General features: G+C 42.1%; 3 protein-coding genes across 3 annotated transcripts; all 3 read right to left on the bottom strand.

Moving 5' to 3' along the window:
* Positions 1 to 23: 23 nt before the first annotated feature.
* On the bottom strand, positions 24 to 2,166 carry rpl31 (ribosomal protein L31). The gene is made up of 4 exons (XM_067583493.1): positions 2,063 to 2,166; positions 1,085 to 1,210; positions 190 to 302; positions 24 to 95 (listed from the first exon to the last, which is right to left on the bottom strand). Exons 1-4 carry the CDS (start codon positions 2,164 to 2,166, stop codon positions 64 to 66), a joined length of 375 nt encoding a protein of 124 aa, XP_067439594.1. The 3' UTR covers positions 24 to 63.
* Positions 2,063 to 16,231, bottom strand: zc3h13 (zinc finger CCCH-type containing 13). Its single transcript, XM_067583485.1, has 21 exons — positions 16,063 to 16,231; positions 15,088 to 15,264; positions 14,629 to 14,732; positions 14,401 to 14,515; positions 14,082 to 14,193; positions 13,657 to 13,823; positions 13,324 to 13,472; positions 12,666 to 12,866; positions 12,371 to 12,538; positions 11,818 to 12,164; positions 10,851 to 11,345; positions 10,443 to 10,691; positions 9,741 to 10,275; positions 9,436 to 9,548; positions 7,646 to 8,878; positions 6,857 to 7,522; positions 6,617 to 6,760; positions 6,244 to 6,444; positions 5,938 to 6,101; positions 3,209 to 5,776; positions 2,063 to 2,166 (listed from the first exon to the last, which is right to left on the bottom strand). Exons 2-20 carry the CDS (start codon positions 15,253 to 15,255, stop codon positions 5,573 to 5,575), a joined length of 5,535 nt encoding a protein of 1,844 aa, XP_067439586.1. The 5' UTR covers positions 15,256 to 15,264; positions 16,063 to 16,231; the 3' UTR covers positions 2,063 to 2,166; positions 3,209 to 5,572.
* A 619-nt stretch (positions 16,232 to 16,850) lies between these two features.
* On the bottom strand, positions 16,851 to 22,437 carry cpb2 (carboxypeptidase B2 (plasma)). Its single transcript, XM_067583489.1, has 13 exons — positions 22,285 to 22,437; positions 21,868 to 22,072; positions 20,018 to 20,112; positions 19,656 to 19,731; positions 19,448 to 19,572; positions 19,248 to 19,356; positions 19,013 to 19,114; positions 18,686 to 18,790; positions 18,465 to 18,575; positions 18,264 to 18,354; positions 17,751 to 17,953; positions 17,442 to 17,526; positions 16,851 to 17,360 (listed from the first exon to the last, which is right to left on the bottom strand). The coding sequence occupies exons 3-13, from the start codon at positions 20,089 to 20,091 to the stop codon at positions 17,146 to 17,148; spliced, it is 1,296 nt and encodes a 431-aa protein (XP_067439590.1). The 5' UTR covers positions 20,092 to 20,112; positions 21,868 to 22,072; positions 22,285 to 22,437; the 3' UTR covers positions 16,851 to 17,145.
* Between the last annotated feature and the right edge of the window lie 331 nt (positions 22,438 to 22,768).

The raw sequence follows: 22,768 nt of genomic DNA, 5'->3' as shown, positions 1-22,768 counted from the left end.
AAATAAAGACACAAGACATGGGCTCCTTTTGTTTTATTTATTCCACTCGTAGAGGGGACATTTTTAGTTTTCATCAACATTGACTGTCTGAAGACCTGTTGGAAAAACAAAAGAGGACAAAACATTAAAATTAAAATTAGATTATTAATTCAGTAGGTGAATGATCAAGTCAGTGAGCAGCATATTTACCTTTGCATGTGGTGACTGGAACGTATGTGACCAGGGTGTACAGTTTGTTGGGGGAGTCCTCATCCTCATTACGCTTCCTGGACAGGCGTACGCGTATCCTGTACGGCACGTTCCTGAAAAACACAGTAACGCAATGGTTACACTGCCCAGTAGATTGTGTCATAGCCCAATGCTGCATACATGTTTGAGTGTCAAAACATTTGTCGTTAGAGTAAAAATAATGATAAGAATGATTCGTTTATGTAGGAAGCCCTTGTTTGTATAGCGAGAACTTCAGTGTAAACTAAAAACATAAGTTCTGAAAGTCTGATTGTTTGCATTTATGTTCTTTACAGTGAAAATAGGGCAACCAGACTAAAAATTCCTAATTTCTTGCAGCTTCTCTTCTATACTTGCTGACAGTACTGAATAAAAAAAAAAAAAAAAGATGATTAACACCTCACTCAAAGTTAAGGACTCGTCAGTAAATATTCCAGCCATCCTAAGCATCTATTGAGCACAACATTCAGTGTCAAAATCACCAACCACAGTGACTTGTTAGTGGTGTGTACTGAGACACTTCATGTCTGAGCCAACAGTCAACATTTTCACTACATAGAAGATTGCTTTGTTTAATGTAATAACCCCAAACTGGCAAAAAAAGTCTATAAAAGACAGTTGTGACAATATTTGAAATACATTCATTATAAGCACAGTTTAAATTACACTCAGTTTAATTTACAGGAAAAACATTCACTATAAATCTAAATTAAAGTAATGGACGACGGTCAAACCAAAATTTTATGTGTTCAGAGGGTAGTTGTTATGTTATCACAGATACTTTTCATTGAAATATTGGTCAGCCTTAACAGAGAGTCATTTTGTGTAGATATAAGTATAAAAGTTCTCATCTTACCTCACACCCTTGCTCCACACGGCCTTGTTCAGGCGAGTGTCGATGCGGACATCGGGAGTTCCCATCTCCTTCATGGCGAATTTGCGGATCTCCTTGATGGCGCGGGGAGCCCTTTTCTTGAAACCCCTGCAAGGAGACGACACCATTGAATCAGACAGAATTAATAAAGATTAATACTGATGATACTTGTTTTAGTAATTAATAAAACACCAAACAGGGTTACTTTCGCTTAAGTCATTTCATTATATCTTAATAGTCTAAACTATTTCAAGACACTAGTTGGGCTCCTGCGAGATATGACACCATGTGCTATTAATTCTGACATTTTCAAGGGTGAATAAAAAATTCATTGACATGTTTAATGGCAGTGACGTCAGCTTTGCTTGCAGCCCTGCTGACCAAATCTTTACACTCAAAACGAGCTTGTTTCAGAATCTAATAGCCAAGTATGCAAACATACAAAGAATGTGTCTTGGCATTTGCTCCCACAAATGCAACATAGAAGAAAACAGAAGAGTACAGTAATAATAGACAAAGTATTGCTAAAAATGAAATGAACATTTAAAAAATCCATTTACAGAATGGAATACTAATAGTTTTGAAATGGGATATAAAACTTGAAATGAAATACTGACTGAACAAAGAAAATATGGACCCAGAAATGAAGTGGATGAAACATATGAAGGTGAGGAGCACATTAAAATGTGACATGTGCAATAAATAAACTGTCTTAATTCATTGTTATATATGAATATTGCCAACATTATCCTTTAATGTGGGTGGAGATAAAAGGTAAGACCACCATTCATGTGTTTTCAAAGCTTTGTTCTAAAATGTGAATAGTTTTAATAAAATAAAAACACCAGCACAGCAGGATGTTTTGAATTAAATCTGATTGGAAGTGGCAATAATAGCTGGATTATCAGTTTACCGACAGATACAAGAGCACTAACAGTTGATTCTTCTTGTCATACTCACACTCCATGGATGCGCTTGTGGACGTTGATGGTGTACTCTCTGGTCACCACCTCATTGATGGCTGAACGCCCTTTCTTTTTCTCTCCTTTCTTAGTTGGGGCCATCTATGAACAATATACACAAATAGTTTGAATTAAATAACACTTCTGAAAACGCAAGATACTTTCTACACCGATTTATTTTGAAAAAAAAATAACAAAACAAAAAAACAGCATCATTAGCTTAGAAAATGAATTTTTTGCACGCAGTGGTTCCCAACCTGGGGTCGTGAGATGATAGGAAGATAAAGATACAGAAAATAACATTTGAATGCAAAATTGTGATTTTTTTGGTCAAGCTTTCTTCTTATGTTTACTTTCTGTGTTTTACCTTCTTTTAGCTTCTAAAAGTAATACAAACACAATAAGTACTTTTTCTAGCACTGCAACGTTAGTCAATTCATTGATTAGTTGATCAACAGATTAATCATTAACTACTTTGATAACTGGATAATTGTCATTTTTTAAAGCCAAAATATAAAAAATAAGCAGGTTTCAGCTTGTCAAATGTGACGATTTATTGCTTTTCTTTGTGGAACATGGTGATAGACTGAAGATCTTCAAGTTTTGGACTGTTAGACAAAACCAGACACTTGAAGGACTGTTGTCAACTTTAACGAATATTTGAATCAAGACAATAATCAGTAACTTAACTGGTAGACAATGCAACATGTGAGGAGGGGTCCCTAGTAAAGACTTTACTTTATTTTGAGGGATTACAGGCCACAATGGTTGGGAACCACGGCTCTAAGGCGCCTGCAGGCTACTAGTAGTATAAAAGTCACTTAAGTTTAAGTAAAAACAGCACTTAAGACGTGCACTAGTGTTTTATATCAGACACAATATCATAAATCCACCGTTTCTAGCTGAGGCGGGACGAGCACAGAGCAGCCGGGCTAAATGAAGCCACTCCGGGAGAATCCATCGGACTGTTACCGTTCACCGTTTTAAATTATCCTTACGGACGTTTAACCGCCTCAAAACCGCCATACAAACGTTAACGCATCACTAATGTGTATATTTATGGTGAATTTGTGGTCAATTACTACTTTAATATCGCAGGATGGACTTAGATTGTAGAAATAAAATTTCCTGAAAAATTACTCACATCGGCTAGCAGATGAGGCGGAAGTCGGAAGGACGGATCTAACGCTGAGGATTGTGGGTAAAGGAAACCGGTCCGTTTTATGTGATATACGTCAACAACAAATGCATGACTGAAGGTTCCTCCCCGAAAGAAAAAGAAAAACATTTAGGAGAGAAACTTGCCATTTAATTGAATTTTTAAAAAAAATATTGTATCATTTGAGAGATTTCGAGATAACGAAGACTCTGTGAGACGTACATTTTTTGCATTATCAGACTATTTAGACAAAGCATTGACTAAGAGATAAATGTATGGGTTCTATGTCTCTATTCTGCTTATGTATCATGTTCTTTTGTTTAGGAACATATATGGCATGTGTTGTTTTATTGTGATTAATGTTATCAGATGTGAAACGACTGTTTCAATGGTATGACACACAAAAAGCAGTTTATAACCATTTTAAGACAGAACTTAGAAACAGGAATTTCAACTGTTTACAGCATAATAAATTATCTTTTATTAGACACTTGCTCTATTTCTGGGGTAGTCTTCATCACACTGGTACCAAATGACTCAAACAATGACAGAAAGTGGTCATTTTAACATAATTACATTATTGTTTATTGAAAAATTATGAATTACTGTAAAAGTTTGGATGCATTTTTTTTGTATCTACACTTCACACTTCTTTCATAGGACTGTAAGAATTTCTAGTATTTTTTTATCCAGGTGCGATCAGGAACATTCCTAAAGTGGTTGTGTGTCAAATTCAGCACTTACCTGAAAATGCAAAAGCATGCATTTAGTGGCTGTCTTCATAGCTCTTGTTAAAATCATTTAATCTGACAATCTTGATGAAAAAGGTCCCCAGTTAAACTTACTTTCCTTACAATTTAGAAATGTCATTCTACATTTATTTTACAATATTAAAAAAATACAGCGTTAAACCAGGTATCATTCCTTACACATCCCAAAATTGACTTTGAACCTTAGACAAAAGAAACATGTAGTAGGAAATATGTCTCCAACACCATTGATTTGTGGTCAAACTTAAAGATACTGGGCTACAACTTCAAAGCCCGATCTCTGCATGTCTGTAATGTCACTTTAAAGGCACAGTTGCATCGCAGGGCGGAGGTGTCATGTTGAATCCAGGGCTCTAAGACAACAGCCTTTTTCCATTTTTATTCTGTTCGGGTGCAATACTGATGCTGGTTTGTCCATTGAATTGGTGTTTCCAGCACTCACAGCATGCATAACCTGCTTTTCTTTTTTTTCAAGCGTCACTTGTTGAGCTAATTGCTTTGAAACCATCACATCCCAGAAGTCAGTTTATCCACCTGTAAAAGTCTTTTTTTTTATTGTGACTCTGGATGTTCATCCACTGGGGCACAGAAAATAAATGTGGAGTTCAAATTAATTATCTTTTCAGTCATGTTTATCTAAGCAGTCTAGTGTCTTTTCCTATTGGGGAACATTTCAGTTCCTTTTTGGACGGTGTGCGCTGGTGAAACTTATGGAGAGGAATTCCACATGGCAATGTTGCTGCTCTGGTACTCTGCAGTCTATAGTGTGCTCTGCACCCATTACAGTTCATTTCAGGGAGACATTGCCAAACCATTCAAAACAAACACATCAAGCAAAAAAAAAAAAAAAAAAGCAGTTCTCAATAATGCTTCCACAGACTAACAGTTGTAACAAATTACATTCAGTGAGGGAATAGTTTGGCAGTGCTTATTTGTGAGAAACATTCATTCAAGTCCCTGCAGGATGTTTCAGTGTTGTTGGTCAGTAACTTCTCTGCAGTAGCTGCTTTAGATATGCTCCGCAGATATTTTGTGATATGGTGTAAACAAAAAATAATAACAACATCAAGAGTCACATTATTTAAAAGGCTGAACAGTCACTTCATACAAAGCAAAAGACCCGTTACAAAAATCAACATCTAACCATTTTAATGCACAGTTGTAGTAACCAATGCACAATATACAAAAACAAAACATTTGAACTTGGTTAGGCAGGTGAAACTGACAATTAAAAAGCCGCTCTAAAACATTGTAATGCACAAAAAAAAAAAAGTTGACGTTTTGTTTTGTTGTTTTTTTTTTAGGTGTGTTTTACGTTTCTCATACAAGGTTCATTACACACCTCCATAGGCTAGAATGTCCAGTAGTCTATGGCACAGCACTTGCAGATCATCCAAAACATGTTAGGCATAACTGAGAAAGACTCACAATTTTGCTGTGTTGCTTTATTTCCTCTCATGACTAAAAATGTTATGTATGTAAATGAAATGGGACAGAGTCAGGGAGAGTTAGGGGCTAGAAGAAGTAAAGGCTTAGTCGCATTTACTTTCATGTGTTTGACCCATGAAACCCATTTCTCTCAGGACACACACACCTCAGGCTGTGCTGTGCTGAGTTTACTACTACCAGCTGCAGCGACATCAGCTGCTGCTGGTGCTGACCCACCATCGCATCTTTCTGGGGCCGTGGCCTGGCCGGTCATGGTCCTTCTAAAGAGACGCATGCTCATCTGCAGCAGCTCGTTGTCTACTACAGGTGTAGTGGGGTACTGCTTGGTTAGGCCCTGAAAAAAAGGAGATGGAGATTTAAACACAATTCTCTTAACCATTCTGTTGTAATGTCAGTAGATTTAAATGAGAAACTTGAGAGAACATAGCTTATATGAACACTAAGTAATTGGCAGTATTGAATTATTTATCTTGCCAGTGATCAGATAACATCTACCTTGTCATTTTTTAACAGCTGCCGGCGGATGGCAAAGTCCCTGCGGGCACACAGGGCCTTGCAGCAGGGCCCCAGGTTGCTCAGTAAACCTGCCCTCTCCACCCGTCTGTTCAGAGCCGCCATATTCAAGGCGCCCAGGTCATGCTCGAACAGCTTGTCAGCATCTGGAGGGACAGAGTTGACAGAATGTAACACTGATGGATCACACAGAAATGTTACACAAGGACCACTGAGGGCTAATTCAGTTAAGTACAAATCATAGTGGTAAAAACATTCTTTAAATTGTCCCCAAAATGTAAAACTCACCTTTGGGGTCATCCAGCTCAGACTTGCACACCTCTTTGACTTGCTCCAGGAGCTCAGGCCCAGCAAGTCGCTTAGAGATGCCTGCCCTGAGGAGTACAGCCCCTGGGGTGAACCGGAGCAACGCTGCCCCTGCCGCCCGTGGCTCCTGCTTCTTTTTGGGCATCAGGCTGGACCAATCAACATCAATCACATCCAGAGGACCTGCCAACACATGACACCAGGTGCTTAACTTTACAAAGAATATCCAACAGTGTCCGACCAAAAGCCATTACATCAAGTATCATTGGAAAATTAAAAGTCTCTATTAAGAGAGAGGTAATTTTACATAACATTCCCAATAGACCTTCTCCAAAGTAAAAGTATTTTCTGGTACCTGTAATTTTCTCATCGTCCTGCTGATCCTCTTTCTTCTGGCTGTCAGCCAGAATCTCATCCAGCTCATCATCACTGATTGGTTCATACTCCTCTCCGACTGATGCGACTGACTGTCCATCGTCTTCTTTTCCATCATCCTCTGCTGAGAACAAAGCACATACAGATTCCTTTAAATTCACTGTAGCGTATTTTGAAAAAGTGAAAACATGAAAATGCAAACATGCTTTCATGTTTTTACCGTCGATGCTGTCGGCCTTCTCCAGCTCTGCCATGAGGTGGTGACTGTTGCTTGGTTTCTCAGGCTCTGGAGGGCTGAAGGCTTCTCTTGGCAGTAGGGGCTCGTAGTCACCCCTGTCCTGCCTCATCATGTCCCCTCGCATGTCCCCTCTCATTTCGCCCCTAAGGTCCCCGCGTCCCGGAGCCCTGGAGTCCCCATGGGTTGGTAGGTCCATCATCATCATCCTCTCCCTCTCTCGATCGCCGCCTCTATCACCCCTACTGTCTCTCTCCCGCTCCCTCTCTCGCTCTCGTTCTCGCTCCCGTTCATGCTGCTGGATGAGTCCTTCAGGAAGTAAGCGTTCTCTGTCCCTGATATCCCGCTCTCTCAGGAGAGGTTCACGGCCAGGACGCATGAGCAGAGGCTCCCGTCCCCTGCTGGGCCAGTCTCTAGGTTCGGGCTCCCAGTCTCTCTGTTGTTGAAGAGGCTGTTGGAGGAGCAGGGGCTGTTGCTGCTGTTGCTGCTGCTGAGGCCGGAGGTCCTTGCGGTCTCGTTCCCGCTCGAACTGCTCCCTGTCTCTCTCCCGCTCTCGACTGTCATAGGAGCCGGCTCGGGACTGGGACCTGGCCTGCCTCTCAGAGTCAGGAGAGCTGCGCCTGGAGCTGTGGCTGCGGGAATCCTGCCGGTCTGGAAGATGAGATGAGACAATACAAGTTAGAGTTTTAATTAAGTATGATCCTGGTGGAAGATACAATAGATTATGTTTCATGTTCAGCAATATAGTATCAAGATAAGTATGACTTTAAGTACCTGATGAGGTGCTGCGGCTGGGCTCTCCTCTCCTCAACTGGTCAATTCGAGACTTCCTCTCGGCCCCTGGAGGGTCAGACACCACCGGCCTTTCTCTCTCCCGCTCTCTCTCTCTCTCCCGGTCACGCGAGTTGGTGCCCTGAAGTCGGCCCCGGCGAGATCGTGCACCCTGGGGGTCATCTCGGTGGGCTGACTCGTTGGAGGGAGATCGCAGGCGTCTGGATGACGTGCGGCTCTGGTTGCTCCCCATGCTGCTGCTGCGCGTCTGTTCTGGGGGAGGTTTGCGGAGCACGGGCTGGGACATGAGGGGCTGTGGAGTCGGCAGCAGCATTTGAGGATCTTGGGAAAGTAGTGGGGCGATGGGTGGGGGGTTGCACCTCTCCCTGTCCCTGCCCACCCTGGGTCCACCGCCTCTCCTCAGAGGTTCAGCTGGAGCCCTCTCAGCAGAAGCCAGGGGAGCTGTTGGTTCCAGTGGTCCTCCTCCTCGGTCTGTGACCTCCTCATCGGACCAGTCGCTGAAGTTGTCCATTTTGGACAGTGGAGACGGCTCTGCGTTGCCTCCGGTACCGCGGTGATCAGGCCTCATTGAGGGGGGTGGCGTCCTGGGACCTCTCTTCCTCTTACTATGTGGCAGATGGGCTGAAGAATCCTCCTCAGATACATCAGATTCTCCTCCACGTGATCGTTTCCTCTTACGATCAAGCGCCTTCTTCTTGGCTCCTTTCCTAGGGGAGTGTAAGGGTGGAGGCCCATCTGTTGAAACACTGATTGGGGGCTCGGGGTTGAAACGGTCGCTCACCCCAGCCAGGCTGTTGCCAGCAAGAATCTCCTCATCTTTGCGCCCTTTCTTCAAACCCTTCCTCTGTGACTTTGTCTTCTTTTTGCCCTCCTCATGGGACTGGGAGCCAGCAGTGTCTCTGTCTTCACTGCCAGCAGCCACAGCTATAGGAGCAGGAGGCGGTGTGGATTCTCGCTGGTCTCTGCCTCGTGTACGGGAGTCAGAAGGGATGTCTGGAAGGTGCTCTCCTCGTCTGTCGCCTCCTCTGGTTCGTTCCCCTCGGGGCTCCAGGTCCTCGTGGCGGGTGCGGGCTTCCCTTTTGTCCGCAGCTCCTCTGCGCTCCTCATCCTTCCAGTGACCGGGTTTCTCATCAGATGGAGCTGCCCTTGGTGGCGAACGCAACAAGGGCTCCTGGGGCCGCACCACCTGGCTCAGCAGACGATGCTTGTCCGCACCTGCATATGCACACAGAACAGTCACATAACCGTGCTCAGGACTATTTAAGCATCTTATTTGCCATAATTACAGTGAAAGCAGAATATAATGTAAACAAGCCCTTCAGTATGACTGTCATTGCATTTAAGGCTAATTTATGGTCTTTTCTTTGTATCCAAAGTGCAACTTAAATTGGCAATTACTGAACTGGAGAGAAAACCAATAAACACAAGAGTGCATTTTACTGTAGTGTGCATTATTTAAAGAATTATTTGACTTTGGTACATTTCTGTTCACAACAATTTTTGCCAGTATTGGAATACATAAAACCAAAAAGACAAGTTGGCGAGAAACTTTACACGTTAGACCAAAGAGAAATAAAACTTTAAATCATCAACATGCATCATGCATTCCCCTTTACATTGCTGGAATTAGACGAGAGGTGCATTCCCCATTAAACAGGAGTGTGTCCTTTCAAAAAGAATTTCCCTACTGTCAGATGGAGGCGGACACACTGGGCTGGGGAGGAGGGGCTGTGGGTGGAGCTTGGCCGGCCCTCGGCCAATCGGGCGCTCACTTTTCTCTTCTGCGCTGTTGTAGCCGTCGCTGTCGGCCGGACTGAGGTCCCGTGTTTGTCGCTTAGATGTAGGCTGGGGGCTCGGGCTGCTCTCTACTCTGTGCCTCTTACGACTAGAGGGAGAGAAAAAGAGAAAAGAGGAGGATTACTATGACAAAATATGTATAAATATGGTATTCGAGGACTGTTTCTGGAGGATTTAAACGGCATTTTGAGTATTTATAAGAGATACTGAATTGGTAAAAAAAAAAAATAGATTGACATAAATAAGTTGCGATATGGATGAAAACTTCACAGATACATGCCTTGTCTTGCGATCGTCCCGGGTCTCTCGAACAGAGCGGTCATCCCTGGTTTCCTCTCTCCTCTCCCGTCTCTCCTCCCTCCCTCTCTCTCGCTCCTCCCATTCCCTCTGCCTCTCTCGCTCCCGCTGCTCCCTCTCTCTCTCCCTCTCCCGTTCGCGCTCCTTCCTCTCCCTCTCCCTCTCCCTCTCCTCCCTCTCTCTCTCCCGCTCCTCGCGCTCCCTTTCCCTCTCCCGCTCTCTCTCCCTCTCCCTCTCTCTCTCCCTCTCTCGTTCCCGCTCTCTCTCCCGGGCGCGCTCCCTCTCGGCCTCCCTCTCCTTCTCTCGCTCCTTTTCCTTCTCCCTCTCTCGCTCTCTGTCTCGCTCCTTCTCCCTTTCTCGCTCCCTGTCTCGCTCCCTTTCTCTCTCTCGCTCCCGATCGCGGGTCCTGTCGTCGCGTCTGTCGTCTGCTCTGTCTGCCCTGCGATCGTCCCTCCTCTCTTCCCTCTCAGACTCCTCTGATCTCCCCTGGTGTCTATTTGGAGAAGCTCCTCTTTGATCTAGAAAAACAGAGAGTTGAAAAGCTTAGCCAAACACATTTAACATAAAAAACATGGTTTTTAATTAGCTTGTGTACAAGATTTTGTGTAGATTTTTACTTATTATTATTAATCACTTTTGAGGAACTATACGAATTGCTGTTTTGTGACTTATTTCTAACACCCACCTCTCTCTCGGTTGTCTCTGCGATCCCGTTCACTATGCCCTCCTCTCCTGTCATAGGAGGAGTCCCGGGCCTGCTCTCCTCTTCTGTCACCCTCGTAGCGGTCTCGGTCTGAACCCCTGTCGGAGCTTCTTTCGGCAGCACCGCGGTCCGTGCTCCTCTCTACGCTCCGTTCACGCACCGCGCTGCTCCGTGACTCCCAGTTGTCGTGGCTGCTTTCCAGCTGGGAACCCCTGGAGTTCCTGTTTGAGCCTGATGGAGGACAAAAGGAGAAAATGTTCACTTTACACAGACACACACATAGGAAAGTTGCAATTAGTGATTCAAATGATGCTGTAAGCAATACTGTTTTTATAGCCACAAATAAAACAAACTATGCAAATGAAGGTTATATGTAATGTCAGTTCTTGCCTTTATCAGGTATTTCATTTCCACGTCCCCTCCCTCGTCCGTTCCTCTCAGTCCTGTCCGTCCTGTTCTCCGTCCTTCCTTCCGCTCTCCCTCCATCATCACGTCCATAACCTCTCCCATAACTCCTGTCCTCCTGGCTCGATTCCTCCTTTCTGTGCGTCTCAGTCCTTTCCCTTTCCCTCTCCTTTTCTCGCTCTCTGTCCTTCTCTCTCTCTTTCTCCCGTTCCCTCTCTCGTTCCCGCTCACGGTCGCGCCGCTCCAGGGATTCTCGGCTTGAGCGGGTCTCTGTCCTGCTCTCTCTGGAGTCCTTCACATCCCTGCTGTCTCGGTGGTCGCGAGACTCTCGGGTCGTTTCCCTTCCTCGATCGCGACCGTCCCGTCGCTCTCGGGCGTCTCTGGTCTCCCTGTCGTCGCGACTGTCCCGTGATGAGACCTGCTCAGAGTCATAGTCCCGGTCGTCACGGAGGCTGTCCTTCTCTCGCTTGCTGCGGCTTTCTGTTTGCAAGAGAGACAAAGCTTAACAACTGATGAATAAGATGATTTATGTTTTAAATTGGCTTACTATGCACTGGGGATATTGCACTGATACCACAATGGAAATTATATTTCCTCTTGCTCAAATCAATTGCTACATTTGTCAACATAATCCAATTAATGCTCTGCAAAATGGGACCGATTGTAAACATATCATGTAATATATAGTTATATCTGAAAAGATCAAGAGAACAATTGGAATTATGTGAAATTTAGGGACTCAAATGTAATTATTTTGAAGTTTTGAACCATTACTAAGTCTCAGAAAAGCAGGACCCACCAAAATCACTGATGATGTGAAAGTGTGATGTGATCTCAATATCTGAATTAGCATCAAGAAGCTCCACTGTGGCAAGAAGTGAAACTATACATATACATATATAGAGACGTGAGAAACAAGACAAACAAATACAGTAGTAGAATATAAAGATACCATCTCTGCGCTCATGTCTGCGCTCCTGTGCGGGCGGACTCCTCTCTCTCTCACCGCGGCTCCTCTCGCGGCCCCTCGAGTGGCGCCGGCTGGGGCTCGATCTGTCAGACCGACGGTGGGGCGAGGAGGTGTCGTGGGAGGCGGGTGGTGATCGGGAGCGGCGGGAGCTCGGAGGTGAGGAGGCAGAGGCCGTGGCTGCGGTGCTCCGGTGGTAGGTGGGAGAGGATGAGCGGCGGCGACGGGGAGGAGAGGGAGAATTACGCTGGGCGGAGGAGCCGGAGTGGGAGGAAGGGGAGCGGTGGTGGGGAGGAGTGGGGGTACGCTGGTGGCGTGGAGGAGAAGGAGACCTGCAATGACAAAGGCAGGTTATTTCATCACAGGTGTCAGGTCCCATATTTACTGATTAAAATATTTTATTATAAAGAGGCATCATTATCAAATTATACTAAAAGATACTATACTAAAGATAAGTTTTGTCAAGTAGTAGTCTAGTCGGTTCATAGTGCTTTAAGCCTGTAGTGAAATTATTACTTGGTGGCCCACGCATGCTAACCTGCGAGAAGGGGAAGCCAGTGCAGCAGCCTTATGGGACGTAGCTTTGGGAGAGGTGGATTTCTTCCTGGCTGAGGGTGAAGCGCCCCTGGAGGGAGATGACACACTACCAGAACGCTCTTCTGATGTCACTGAACGCTTGGCCTTGTGGGAACTGTCTGATCGGTCCCTATAAGGAACAAGATTATATTCAAACGGACAAGTATTAAAAGTTGCAGATGATATGAGAATATATGTGAAGATGTTTGCTTTATGTGGTGATGACGACTGGCAGATTTCTGCAGTCCACACTGTACCTGCGTTTTTCCTTCTTCTCTTTGTGTTTTTCTGTATCTCGCCCCCGATCTTTCCCTTCTTTCAGCTTCTCCTCAGACTTCTCCTTGTTTTTGTGCTTGCCCTTGTGTTTCTTCCCCATCACAGGAATATCCAAGGGGACTGGGGGAGGAGGACTGGGGGTACGGGGTCCTTTCTTCTTGCTGTGGCCTCCTTTTGAGGGCCTGGTTGGAAGAAAATAGAAAATGTCCATTATATCTTCCCCTAATAGGCATATAAATCTCAAGTAGTGTTTTATTGTATGTGAATACAACATGTGTGCAGTTATTTGTGTCATTTGTTTGCAACTGCACATTGTCACCAATAAACTGCCATGATTAATAGACTCCTACATGGCAGTTGACTATGCCAATATGAAATTAGTAACTAGATACAAAAGAAGGCATGGGATAAAAAACATGATGTTCATCCAAATATCTCATGTCTCATGATGAAATTTGTTGAAAAAGAGGTAAAAAAGGTGTTTTGATACGTGTCAAATATTATTTTAACGGATACATAGTGGTGCTTTTACTGCATCCTGGTAACTAACACAGCAACAGGGTTGAAAACTGAAACTCCCTCTCAGAAGTAACAAACAAATGAACAAAAATACTAACTAACAGAACCACAGACTCCTACCTGGCAGTTTCTGAGACAGGTGAGGATACCGACATCTTCTTCTCTTTCTTCCCAGAGCCTGGCCCTTTGGTTCCACTTTTGTGTTTTGGGGAGCCACTGGACTTCCTGGATGAGGGGGAATCTTTGGAGCTTAACTGCTCAGGGGAGGCCTGAGGGATAGAGATGACAGATCAGGTGGAAATTCAGTCTACACACTACTACTTCAGCGAGTGTGGTGACTTGCCCTGGAGGTCAAGCCCCAAAATCCAGAGGGACCACAAGCAGCAAGACTGAGTGTGAATGTAAATTACAGAAACATGAAAGTAACTAAAATATGTGCACCTTGTTACTTACCTTCGGCATGGCGGTGGTTCTTGTTTTGGCGGAGGTCTCGTCTTTCTTGATGACGATCTCTTCTCTCTTTTCCAAATTCTCCTGCTCCAGTTTCATCAGCTCACGTTGAATCTTCTGGCGCTTCATCTCTAGGGATAACTCGTAGTCGTAGTCACCGATATCTGAGTCTGAAAGTCAACCAAAAAGAACCACAATTAATTTAGGTATGAGACATCTATTTTGTTATTTTTTTATGTGTACAGTGGAAAAAGTACAGATAGTAACATAAGCATTAAATAGTAAATGTGTACATGAATACACAAAATTCAAAACCGAGTAAAGACAACCCATTTAAATGAATAGTCAATATGGTCAAACACTGTAAAAACAGTAACCAGGTCACTTGTCCTTTAAATTTAAAAAAAAAAAAAAAAAAGCTGTTGAACCTTCACGATTCGTTTCCCACTCTGTGGGCTCTTCTTCACTGGCTGGGGTGCGCTCCTTTGTGATCTTTATATCCTCCTTCTCTCTGTGTCGGCCTCTGGAGGAGTCTCTCTGCTGTAAATGAATACAAACAGATTTAGTTAGAATGACACATACATGTTGCGTTGCTTCCTGTGCCTCTCCTTTTGCATGTCTTCAAACCTAAATCATAGTTAAAGACTTCTTTAATAATAATAAATTCAAACCGACAATATAATAGAAGCGGAGTAAATCTGCGGAGAGCTCTTTTAAAAGCAGAGACTGAAGGAGCAGAGAACTCACTCTTGCTGTGGGGGATATGGGCTCGTCTGGATCTCGCTTCAGGTTTTCTGGGTCAACATCCTGTCTTTTATTCTTCATCCTCTCCCGCAGATCACCTGTGGGTCTCTCTGCTGACCTGCTCCATTTAGACACATACATAATGGCAACAGAAATGAATGTGAATCATATACTTACAATATCACATAAAGATGCTGATGAATGAATCAAGATTGAAACGAGCAATCTTACCGACTAAAGCTAAATCCTTTGCCTCGTGGCTGAGTTCCATGTGTGTAGCGACAAGTGTTGCCGTAACTGCAATTTCCGGTCTTCAGCCAATTTCTACAGTGACTCTGAAAGACACAAACAAATAAAGTTGATGAGATAAAGCAACACCTGATGAAATTAGACAGATTCTGTTAAAAAAAAAACTTTTAAAAAGTCCACTCTTTGCAGCAATACTCACTATTCAATAATGATAAGAAGTTATGAGTGACTGCATTTGCTACATGTATTACTACATATGGTTATAGCAGTAAGTCAAAAAGCACTCAAAAGTAAACTCCTTATTAACAAGGACAAACAGGCATGAAAAATCTACAACCTCGACATGTGTTGGAAATACCATGTGGCATCTCTTAAGTATTTTCAGAGACCAGGAAGAAATAAATAAATTATTTTGCACCTTGCACTCTAGGTTATACGTACATCAGCAGCATTACTCCCAGTGCTGGGGCCGAGTCTTTCGAACACACTGGGCCGGCGAGAGGGGGCGGCGGGGTTGCCGGTGCTGCTGGTCGTGGTGCTGCTGCTGCTGCTGCTGTCAGATATGGTTTTTGAATTCTCCACTGTTACCTTCCGCCTGATCTTGGACATTCTGCAGGACTGGAGATATGACAAACAATGCTTTATTACATGTATTCTGGCATGTAATATTCTGCATCAATATAACTGAACACTAGTGCAAAGTCTGAAGAGAGAAAGACATCAGTGGGAGTGTTTTCAACATGGAGTGCATCCATAAAAGTAGTGAACTAATGTAATAACATGCACGCAAAATAAATCAATAACATTGAGACAGGTTACTATACATCAAGAGTTAACTCAAGGATGCAAAATTACATTAAAAGCGGTATTTTTAAAACTAAGCCATTAACCTTTGTCTGCTGTGTGATAAATACGCATTTCCGTTATTAAGCAAAGCATGAATTCATTCATTCTGGGTGCACTGCTATAGATAAAAGCACACTAAACTGACACTAAAATGTTAATTTTTATGTAGCAACTTTCCTCAAAGGTGATACTTAATGGTCTGGGCTGACTTGTTATCCCTCATGTCCAAAACACAAATGTTTTGGTCTGTCTGTTGTTGTCTGTTGCTGCAGCTGCTCTGAGCTAACTTCATAATGAGTATGTTAGCTTCAGGTTAGCAGAAGTACCAAGCTCACTTCACGACTTTAACGCTATTGCTGACATGCGCAAGTGTTTTAGATTCATAAATACATGTAAATGAGATTCTAATGTTTCGGTTAATGGCTAATATATATTATATTACATGCTTTATGTTAGAGAAAACAAGCAAATGGAGGCTAAAGTTAGCTAACCAAAGCGCTAAAGGCCTTCAAGCCGCCTGCAGTAGCATGCACGTTAAACAATGGGCAGATAAAAAAAACTGCTTCTCACCCAAGATATTAAGTCGGTGTCGCATCTACTTTTGTCCAGTTAGTGGATTCAGTATTTGAGTAGAAATAACAATGCTTATTCTGTTAAAGCAAAGGCAGAAACTGCCCTGAGTGCCTTCATGTTGGCGGACGGTGCACGTCATATGCCGTCTTCTTCTTCTGTGGTGGTAAAGGAAATTATGTCATTATGGCTGTGTACATGTTCTTCTTCTGTGGTGGTAAAGGAAATTGTGTCATAATGGCTGTGTAAACATACATACAGTATCCATTCCAAATGAAGAAGAAACAACTAAAAACAGAAAATTCAACGGACTGTCAGTTTATTTTTACTGGAAAATTTTCACATCCATAAAGCCCAGGATTGAATTTAGGTATTAAGTTTTTTGAGTCTATTCAAGTTATAAACAATAAGAAATGTGCTCATACAGTTAGTAAAAGATTTTTTTTAAAGAAATGAGATTTTATTGCCTACATTTTGTTAATATTTTATATTGTTGTCTTTTTAAATTATTGTTTTATTATGTTATATATCTTAATATTTACCCAATGTCATGTTACCATGTTTAATGTATTATCTATCTATTATTGAGTGTGGAGTCATATCTGTTATATCATCCTTATTTCATTATGATGCCTTAATGTTTCTGTTTTTGTCTTAATGTCACATATTGTCTATTTTAACTATTTTTAAGTAAATTTTATTTATATAGTCATATCATAAACTTTTCTCTAAATACCACACTGAATAATGTACAATTTCTTACAAATAATTACAGTATACAATCAAAACTGCATCAAACAATGACCTTTATTGACCTCTATGTAACTGCATTAAAAACTGACAGAAATATCCTGCTGCATCATACTTTCCTTCTCCTCTTGGAGCAACGAGATAAGGTAGTGAGCTAATAAAAGCAGAGATCCAACTGAAACATCTAGTGAATTCATAAAACATCCCTGCAAAAATAATGTAATAATACACAAGGCACACAAAGCACTCTTACAAGTGATCGAGAAACTATGAAGCCTGTCAGTCTTTATTTGAAAATATTAAACTCTCAACTTTAATGGTAGTTGTAACTGCTTAAACAGTTTGAGGAGGACTTGTCTGAGCTTGTGTTTTCTCTATAACCTTGAGAGCGATAGTCTTCACAGCTGTCAGAGCTTCATTGCAGGCTGTGGGAATGTGAGATGGTGGAAGGAGGAAGCCGTAGTGCCCTCTGTCCTGGAGCTCAAATGTGAAGGAGTATTTGATGCCGAGGTTGTACGCCCAGTCATCAGAGCCACCAGGAGCCAGGTCTGGAGAACAGAAAAAGCCACTCATTAGTACTTTGAGAGTAACTCAATCAGTTTTTGCTTAAAAAAATAAGTCCTACTTACATATTGTCTTGGCTCCAGAACCAACTTTGTAGATACTCCTATAATATCTTCTGATTTTCTGTGCAGCTTCTTGGGCCATCTCAAGCTTCCAGAAACAGAGTTTATTCACACAAACATTTAGAAAAGACAGTTGACTTGTTTAGTATGTATGTAGTGGTAAAAATCATTGTTTCATTTCAAGTGATATGAACTGTGTGGTGTACTATATTCAAATACTCTAATTACTTAAATAGGATAGAACTACAAGATTACTTGAGTGTCTGATTGATCAGTCACTGAGCTCTCCAGTGTCTGCACCAAACCACTCACCAGGTCTTTGTGGTTCTCTGCTTCATCAAAGGTGCATGAGTAGGGGAAGAGCAGCATCTGAGAGTAGGAGTGGATGGTGAGGTAGAGCTGAACCGTGTCCTTGTGACTGCGCAGGAAGTCGGCCACGGCCTGCGCCTCTGGCTCCGACTCCTGGAACGCACCACAGTAGATCTCACTGCAGGGCTGGTCAGAGGCTCCCTCCGCTGGAAAGAACAGTAACACTTTATCTAAATACTGCACATATTACTCTTCCATATGATGAAATGATAAACAGGAGAACAAGCTGATGAATCATAAAGTGTGTCAGCATACTTCTACATTTAAATTACTTGCTGTGGTACTCACAAGTATAAATTAGGAATCATGCAAAACAAAGGAAACATCTTCAAAATACTGAGATCATGTTCTTTGGGAATGTTCAACGCTTCCACAACACTGGAAAGAAATCAAGGACATTGTAGAAGAAGCATTGAGAGTTTTGGGAAGGGACAATGATGTGAGAGAGAGACTTACTGCACCAGTTGGCATCAAAGTTTCTGTTGAGGTCGACTCCAACACAGGTGCTCCCCTTCTTGATGGAGCGGTTCTTCCTCCACATCCGGTTCTTAGACATACGATGAAAATGCACAGACAGGGAGAAATCATGTCACAGGTGCTCTGGAAAATACTGGTTTTGGGTTTTTCTTTTATGTGTGTGTGCATGTGTATTCTCACTGTTGTCCATGTGTAATGGTATCCATCAGGGTTCATCACAGGCAGGACATAGACATCCATGTTGTCCAAAATTTGAGTGATATCTTGGTTTATGCTGTAAAAAGCCAGGGACTGTGGGAGAAAGGACAAGGTTTTACCACACTGATTTGACCACTGTGAAACTGATCTGATAGAAAACAAAAACATTTCCAGCCTATAGATACAAGATCAAATGTACTCACATGATGTACAAACCATAAACAGAAAGCAGGAGCAATCCACTCTCTGGCGTGGATCCCACAGTCAATCCACATTGCCTTCTTATTCGGTCTGTTATTAAAAGACAACTTAAAGAGAGAGAGGTCAAACATTAATCTGACTTGCAACAGCACAACATTTTCAGATTTTAGACAGAAACATATCAGCTGTATGTCTGTAAAACAAAAATCTCTGAACACTTTTCAGCTCTTTTAACAGAACAAATAATGCTGATTAATTGGCTCTGAATGTTTGCAAAAAAAAAAAGTTTAAATGATCATTACAGTTTATTAGGTGATGGATGTCTGTACCTTCAGAACATAGAGCGGTCGCTTCTCATATGAGGAGCCGATGAGGATGGCTTTGACTGTGCTGGGGTTGTCCTGCGTGGTCCTGTTTATCCAATCATAGATCTGCAGTGGAGACAGCATGTTCAGAGGTAAACAGTGCAACATCACCACTGAAAACAGCATCAAAAATCAAGTTCATTCAACAACCACCCCCCCTCCCCCCAGACACAGTGATAGGTGAAGATGAAAAGCATACATCCCCCAGATTGTGATATCTCTGGTAGAAAGTTGAGCTGCTTCGTGGGTCTGTGGAGTCGTTCCTCATCTGCATTTCGATTAAATCGTTGGCGTTGGCCAGTAACGTCCTGAAATAAACAACAAAAACTTTTATACAAATTGTGCAACTAGAATGAAATATGATAGGTAGTGAGTATGTTTTGAGGCAAGCAAACATACTCATATTTAATGCTGTTTTTCTGCAGCAAATCTTTGACAGTCGCCAAGCTGTTTGCCGGGACAAACAGGTGAACTTGAGTTTCTTCTTCAATGAACTGATATGAAGCAGGCTGCCATAAAGCTGTCTGGGAGAAAATATGTAACATAATGATTCCCAGGAAGGGAAAAAAAAAAATCAGAGGAACACAATCACTGGTAAAATTTCTACCTCATATTGGGTGGACACATTCTTCACGATGTCGACATGTTCCTGTGTTGATGGGGTGATTGATAGAATTTCATCTCTAAGTAAAGAGAAAACAAGACATGAGTGAATCCTATTGTCCTCTATGAATGATGCAGACCCCCTGTGGACCAATCAGCAACAAATATGCTTTCACCTGTGATGACAGTGCCAGAATGCCAAGGTGTGGTGTATAATTTTTGTTAAAATTGTCTCAGAGTTTACGTGAGTGCATATACAACATACACGGTGTAAGGGTGTGGTGTTTGCGTAACTGTCTTATAACCCATTTTTTTCTCTGTAAAATATAATCTGTGATAAATGCTGTCATGAAAAAATCAACTTACTGTGTTTCTACGCAGTGTCCCGTCAGGAATTTGTCCAAGATCATTAAAACAAAGAAAGCGGAAAGAGTCTTCATGATGACGGACTCGCACCCTTACTAGAAATGACAGAGGTTTGTTCAGACTGTGGGAGTTGGGACACGTTATTGATTGACATGTTTATTTAAACTTTGCTTTTTTTTTTTTTTTTTTTGGAAAGAGCTAGGGCAGAGATCAGCCACTAATGATTTTGGTATCTTTTCAGAAGTCAGTTAAAAACAAAAAAGCTATTAACAGCATTAAGTTATCAAGTGAATATAACATGTTGCATATAACACAAACTCTGTCATTTTTAAAATGTAATTTTTTTTTGGTTTATTTTTTGTCTTTTTTTGTTTTCTATTGTCTATGTGACTGTATGCACCTCTGTATACGAACGTGTGTAATACAGAAAGTGAGAAAAAAAAAATATATATATATATATATATTTTTTTTTTTTTTTTTTTTTTTTTTTTTCCCAGAAGTCAGTGCAGTTGTACCTCCTTACCTACAGGTGGCAGCAGATAAATATAAATCACACAAGGACAGTGACAAGTTGAAAGGTGATGTGTTGTTAAATTTCAAGACTGCTCCCAGGCAGATCACCTGAGGGTGTTCCCAGGTTATTTAAGTCCTGGTTCCAGCAGGGCTCACTCTCGCCTCTGACTCTCCACTCTGATTATAGTGATACCCACACCCCATATTGTAAATGTTCAGTTAATCCTTCAATTTGGTTTCATTTAGTTAATAAACATGTGTCTACGTTTGTTGTGACCAAAGAGCCGGGTCATAACACATGTCAGTGGAAAGAGTTCATTTCCTCACACAGTCTCTCACACCAGGATGGGTTAGCTCTTTTCTGATCGGTTCCTGTTCAGAGCTGCTTTGGGTGTAAACTCTAGTTTGTCTTTAAGGCTAAGCACTTAGGTGTTGTCTATCTCCACTTGTTCCTGCAGCTTCCTTTCCTCCCTCAGCTCCAGCATGCCCTCCTGCTACTCTCGAGGTTTGAGGGTCCGCCAGTAACCCACTCCAGGTGGTAGCTCGCTGCTACGACCACAGGAAAAGTGACATAAGGGGCATAGGCCTTCCCAGCTGGGTCCCTCCTGTGGTTAGAGGCTGAATCTAATGGTTACACCAAATTATGTATGGACATGTATCTGAATTTAATCACCATCACCAGAATGAATGCGCCTCTCCCCTCTTTTCGGAGAAGCAAGGACAAAGAGCTTTAGGCCAGTAAGGTTTGGCTTGCCTGTAACATACTGCCTGACTGGTCAGCAGCCTGTGAAAGGGAGGATTTGTTCATCAGTGCAGACCCTCTCAGACTTTGGAAGGTTGAGACGGCTTTGCTTCACACAGTCAAGTAATGACCCGACTCTTCAAAGACTGTCTGCCTTCTTTGTTTTGTCTGTTACATCTAAGTCATCTAGAATCTTGAATGAGTTTCTTAGCTTGAAGAACCTATCCCTTGCTTACAGGTGTGAACTATTATGGTGGAAAAAACACCAATAAATGAAAGGTAATAACAGCAATAATAATCAAACCTTACACAACTCTATTTGAATTAAATGCAGTCAGGTAGTAGGGCATCACTGGGACAATTCCAGTGTTATGGATGTGATATGGTCTCCTATTGAACATACTCATAAGCACAAACTTTGCATTCTTGAGGCAATTTGCATATATTTCATGATACCACTCTAGAAAACTTCAAGGATCACTGATAAATATCACATGATACATACCAATATGTGTCAGTATTTTGTTACCATAAATGTCAATATTTGCTAATTACTGGAACTGAATATATTATCCTGGAACTGAATAAAACATACGTGCCACTCCTGGCCCACAGAGGATGACGTCTTTCCTCTTCATCCCTGTCTGTCTCTGTGTCTGTCTCTGTCTGCTCATCTGAGCCTCCTGCATCTTCTTCCTCTCCTTCTTCACCATCTTCTTCTATCCCAGGTTCAAACTTATCCTCATCATCTGACAGCTCCCTCAACTATCCGGTAAAGAATCCTGCTTCAGTTCTGTCTCCTACAACAATGTTGAGTCATTAATTACAGATGGGCTTGGTGTCTATTATAACTGACATTCATAAAAGAGATATTATTTCAAAACACAAATAATTTAACTGCTTTCAGAACTAAATATATCATTCCTGACATGCTAATAAGAAAAAACATATATAATTATCATACTAACAAGAACAATAGATACCAATAACAATATTTGACCTCTCCTCTTACCAGAAAATGTGCTTGCTGCTATGCCGTTCATTTTGGATGAAAAGCAAGAGGAAGTTCCCAGCATCCCAGCCTATCACATGACATATCACTGGAAAGCCCAGGATGTCCTCTTTACAATACAAAAGGGATTGATACAGTAGCTCAAAATAGTAATATGAGATGTGCATGTGTGTGTGTGTGTGTTTGGGGGGGAATTCTTAAGATTTTATTTTAAAAAAAGGAGGCAGACTAAAAACTTTTATCACTTCTGCTGATTGGATCTGTTTTCTGAATGCAGAGATTCCTTCCATTAATATGAACTTGAACACTTTAACAAAGACAAGGGAAAGCAGTTTTGTTTGTACTGCACCTTTCAACAACAAAGGTCCGCTATACAAAGTCAGCTTTTTTGAACTGCGATCTTATATCTTTAATTACCATTCTGACTAGTACGAATATAGTTTTGCCTATGAGAAATGCTATTATGGATATCAAATGTGCAGAT

This window comes from Thunnus thynnus, chromosome 24 (assembly GCF_963924715.1).
Source record: "Thunnus thynnus chromosome 24, fThuThy2.1, whole genome shotgun sequence".
NCBI lineage: Eukaryota > Metazoa > Chordata > Actinopteri > Scombriformes > Scombridae > Thunnus > Thunnus thynnus.
Note: the sequence above shows the minus strand (reverse complement) of the source record. Positions and strands in the feature narration are given on the sequence as shown.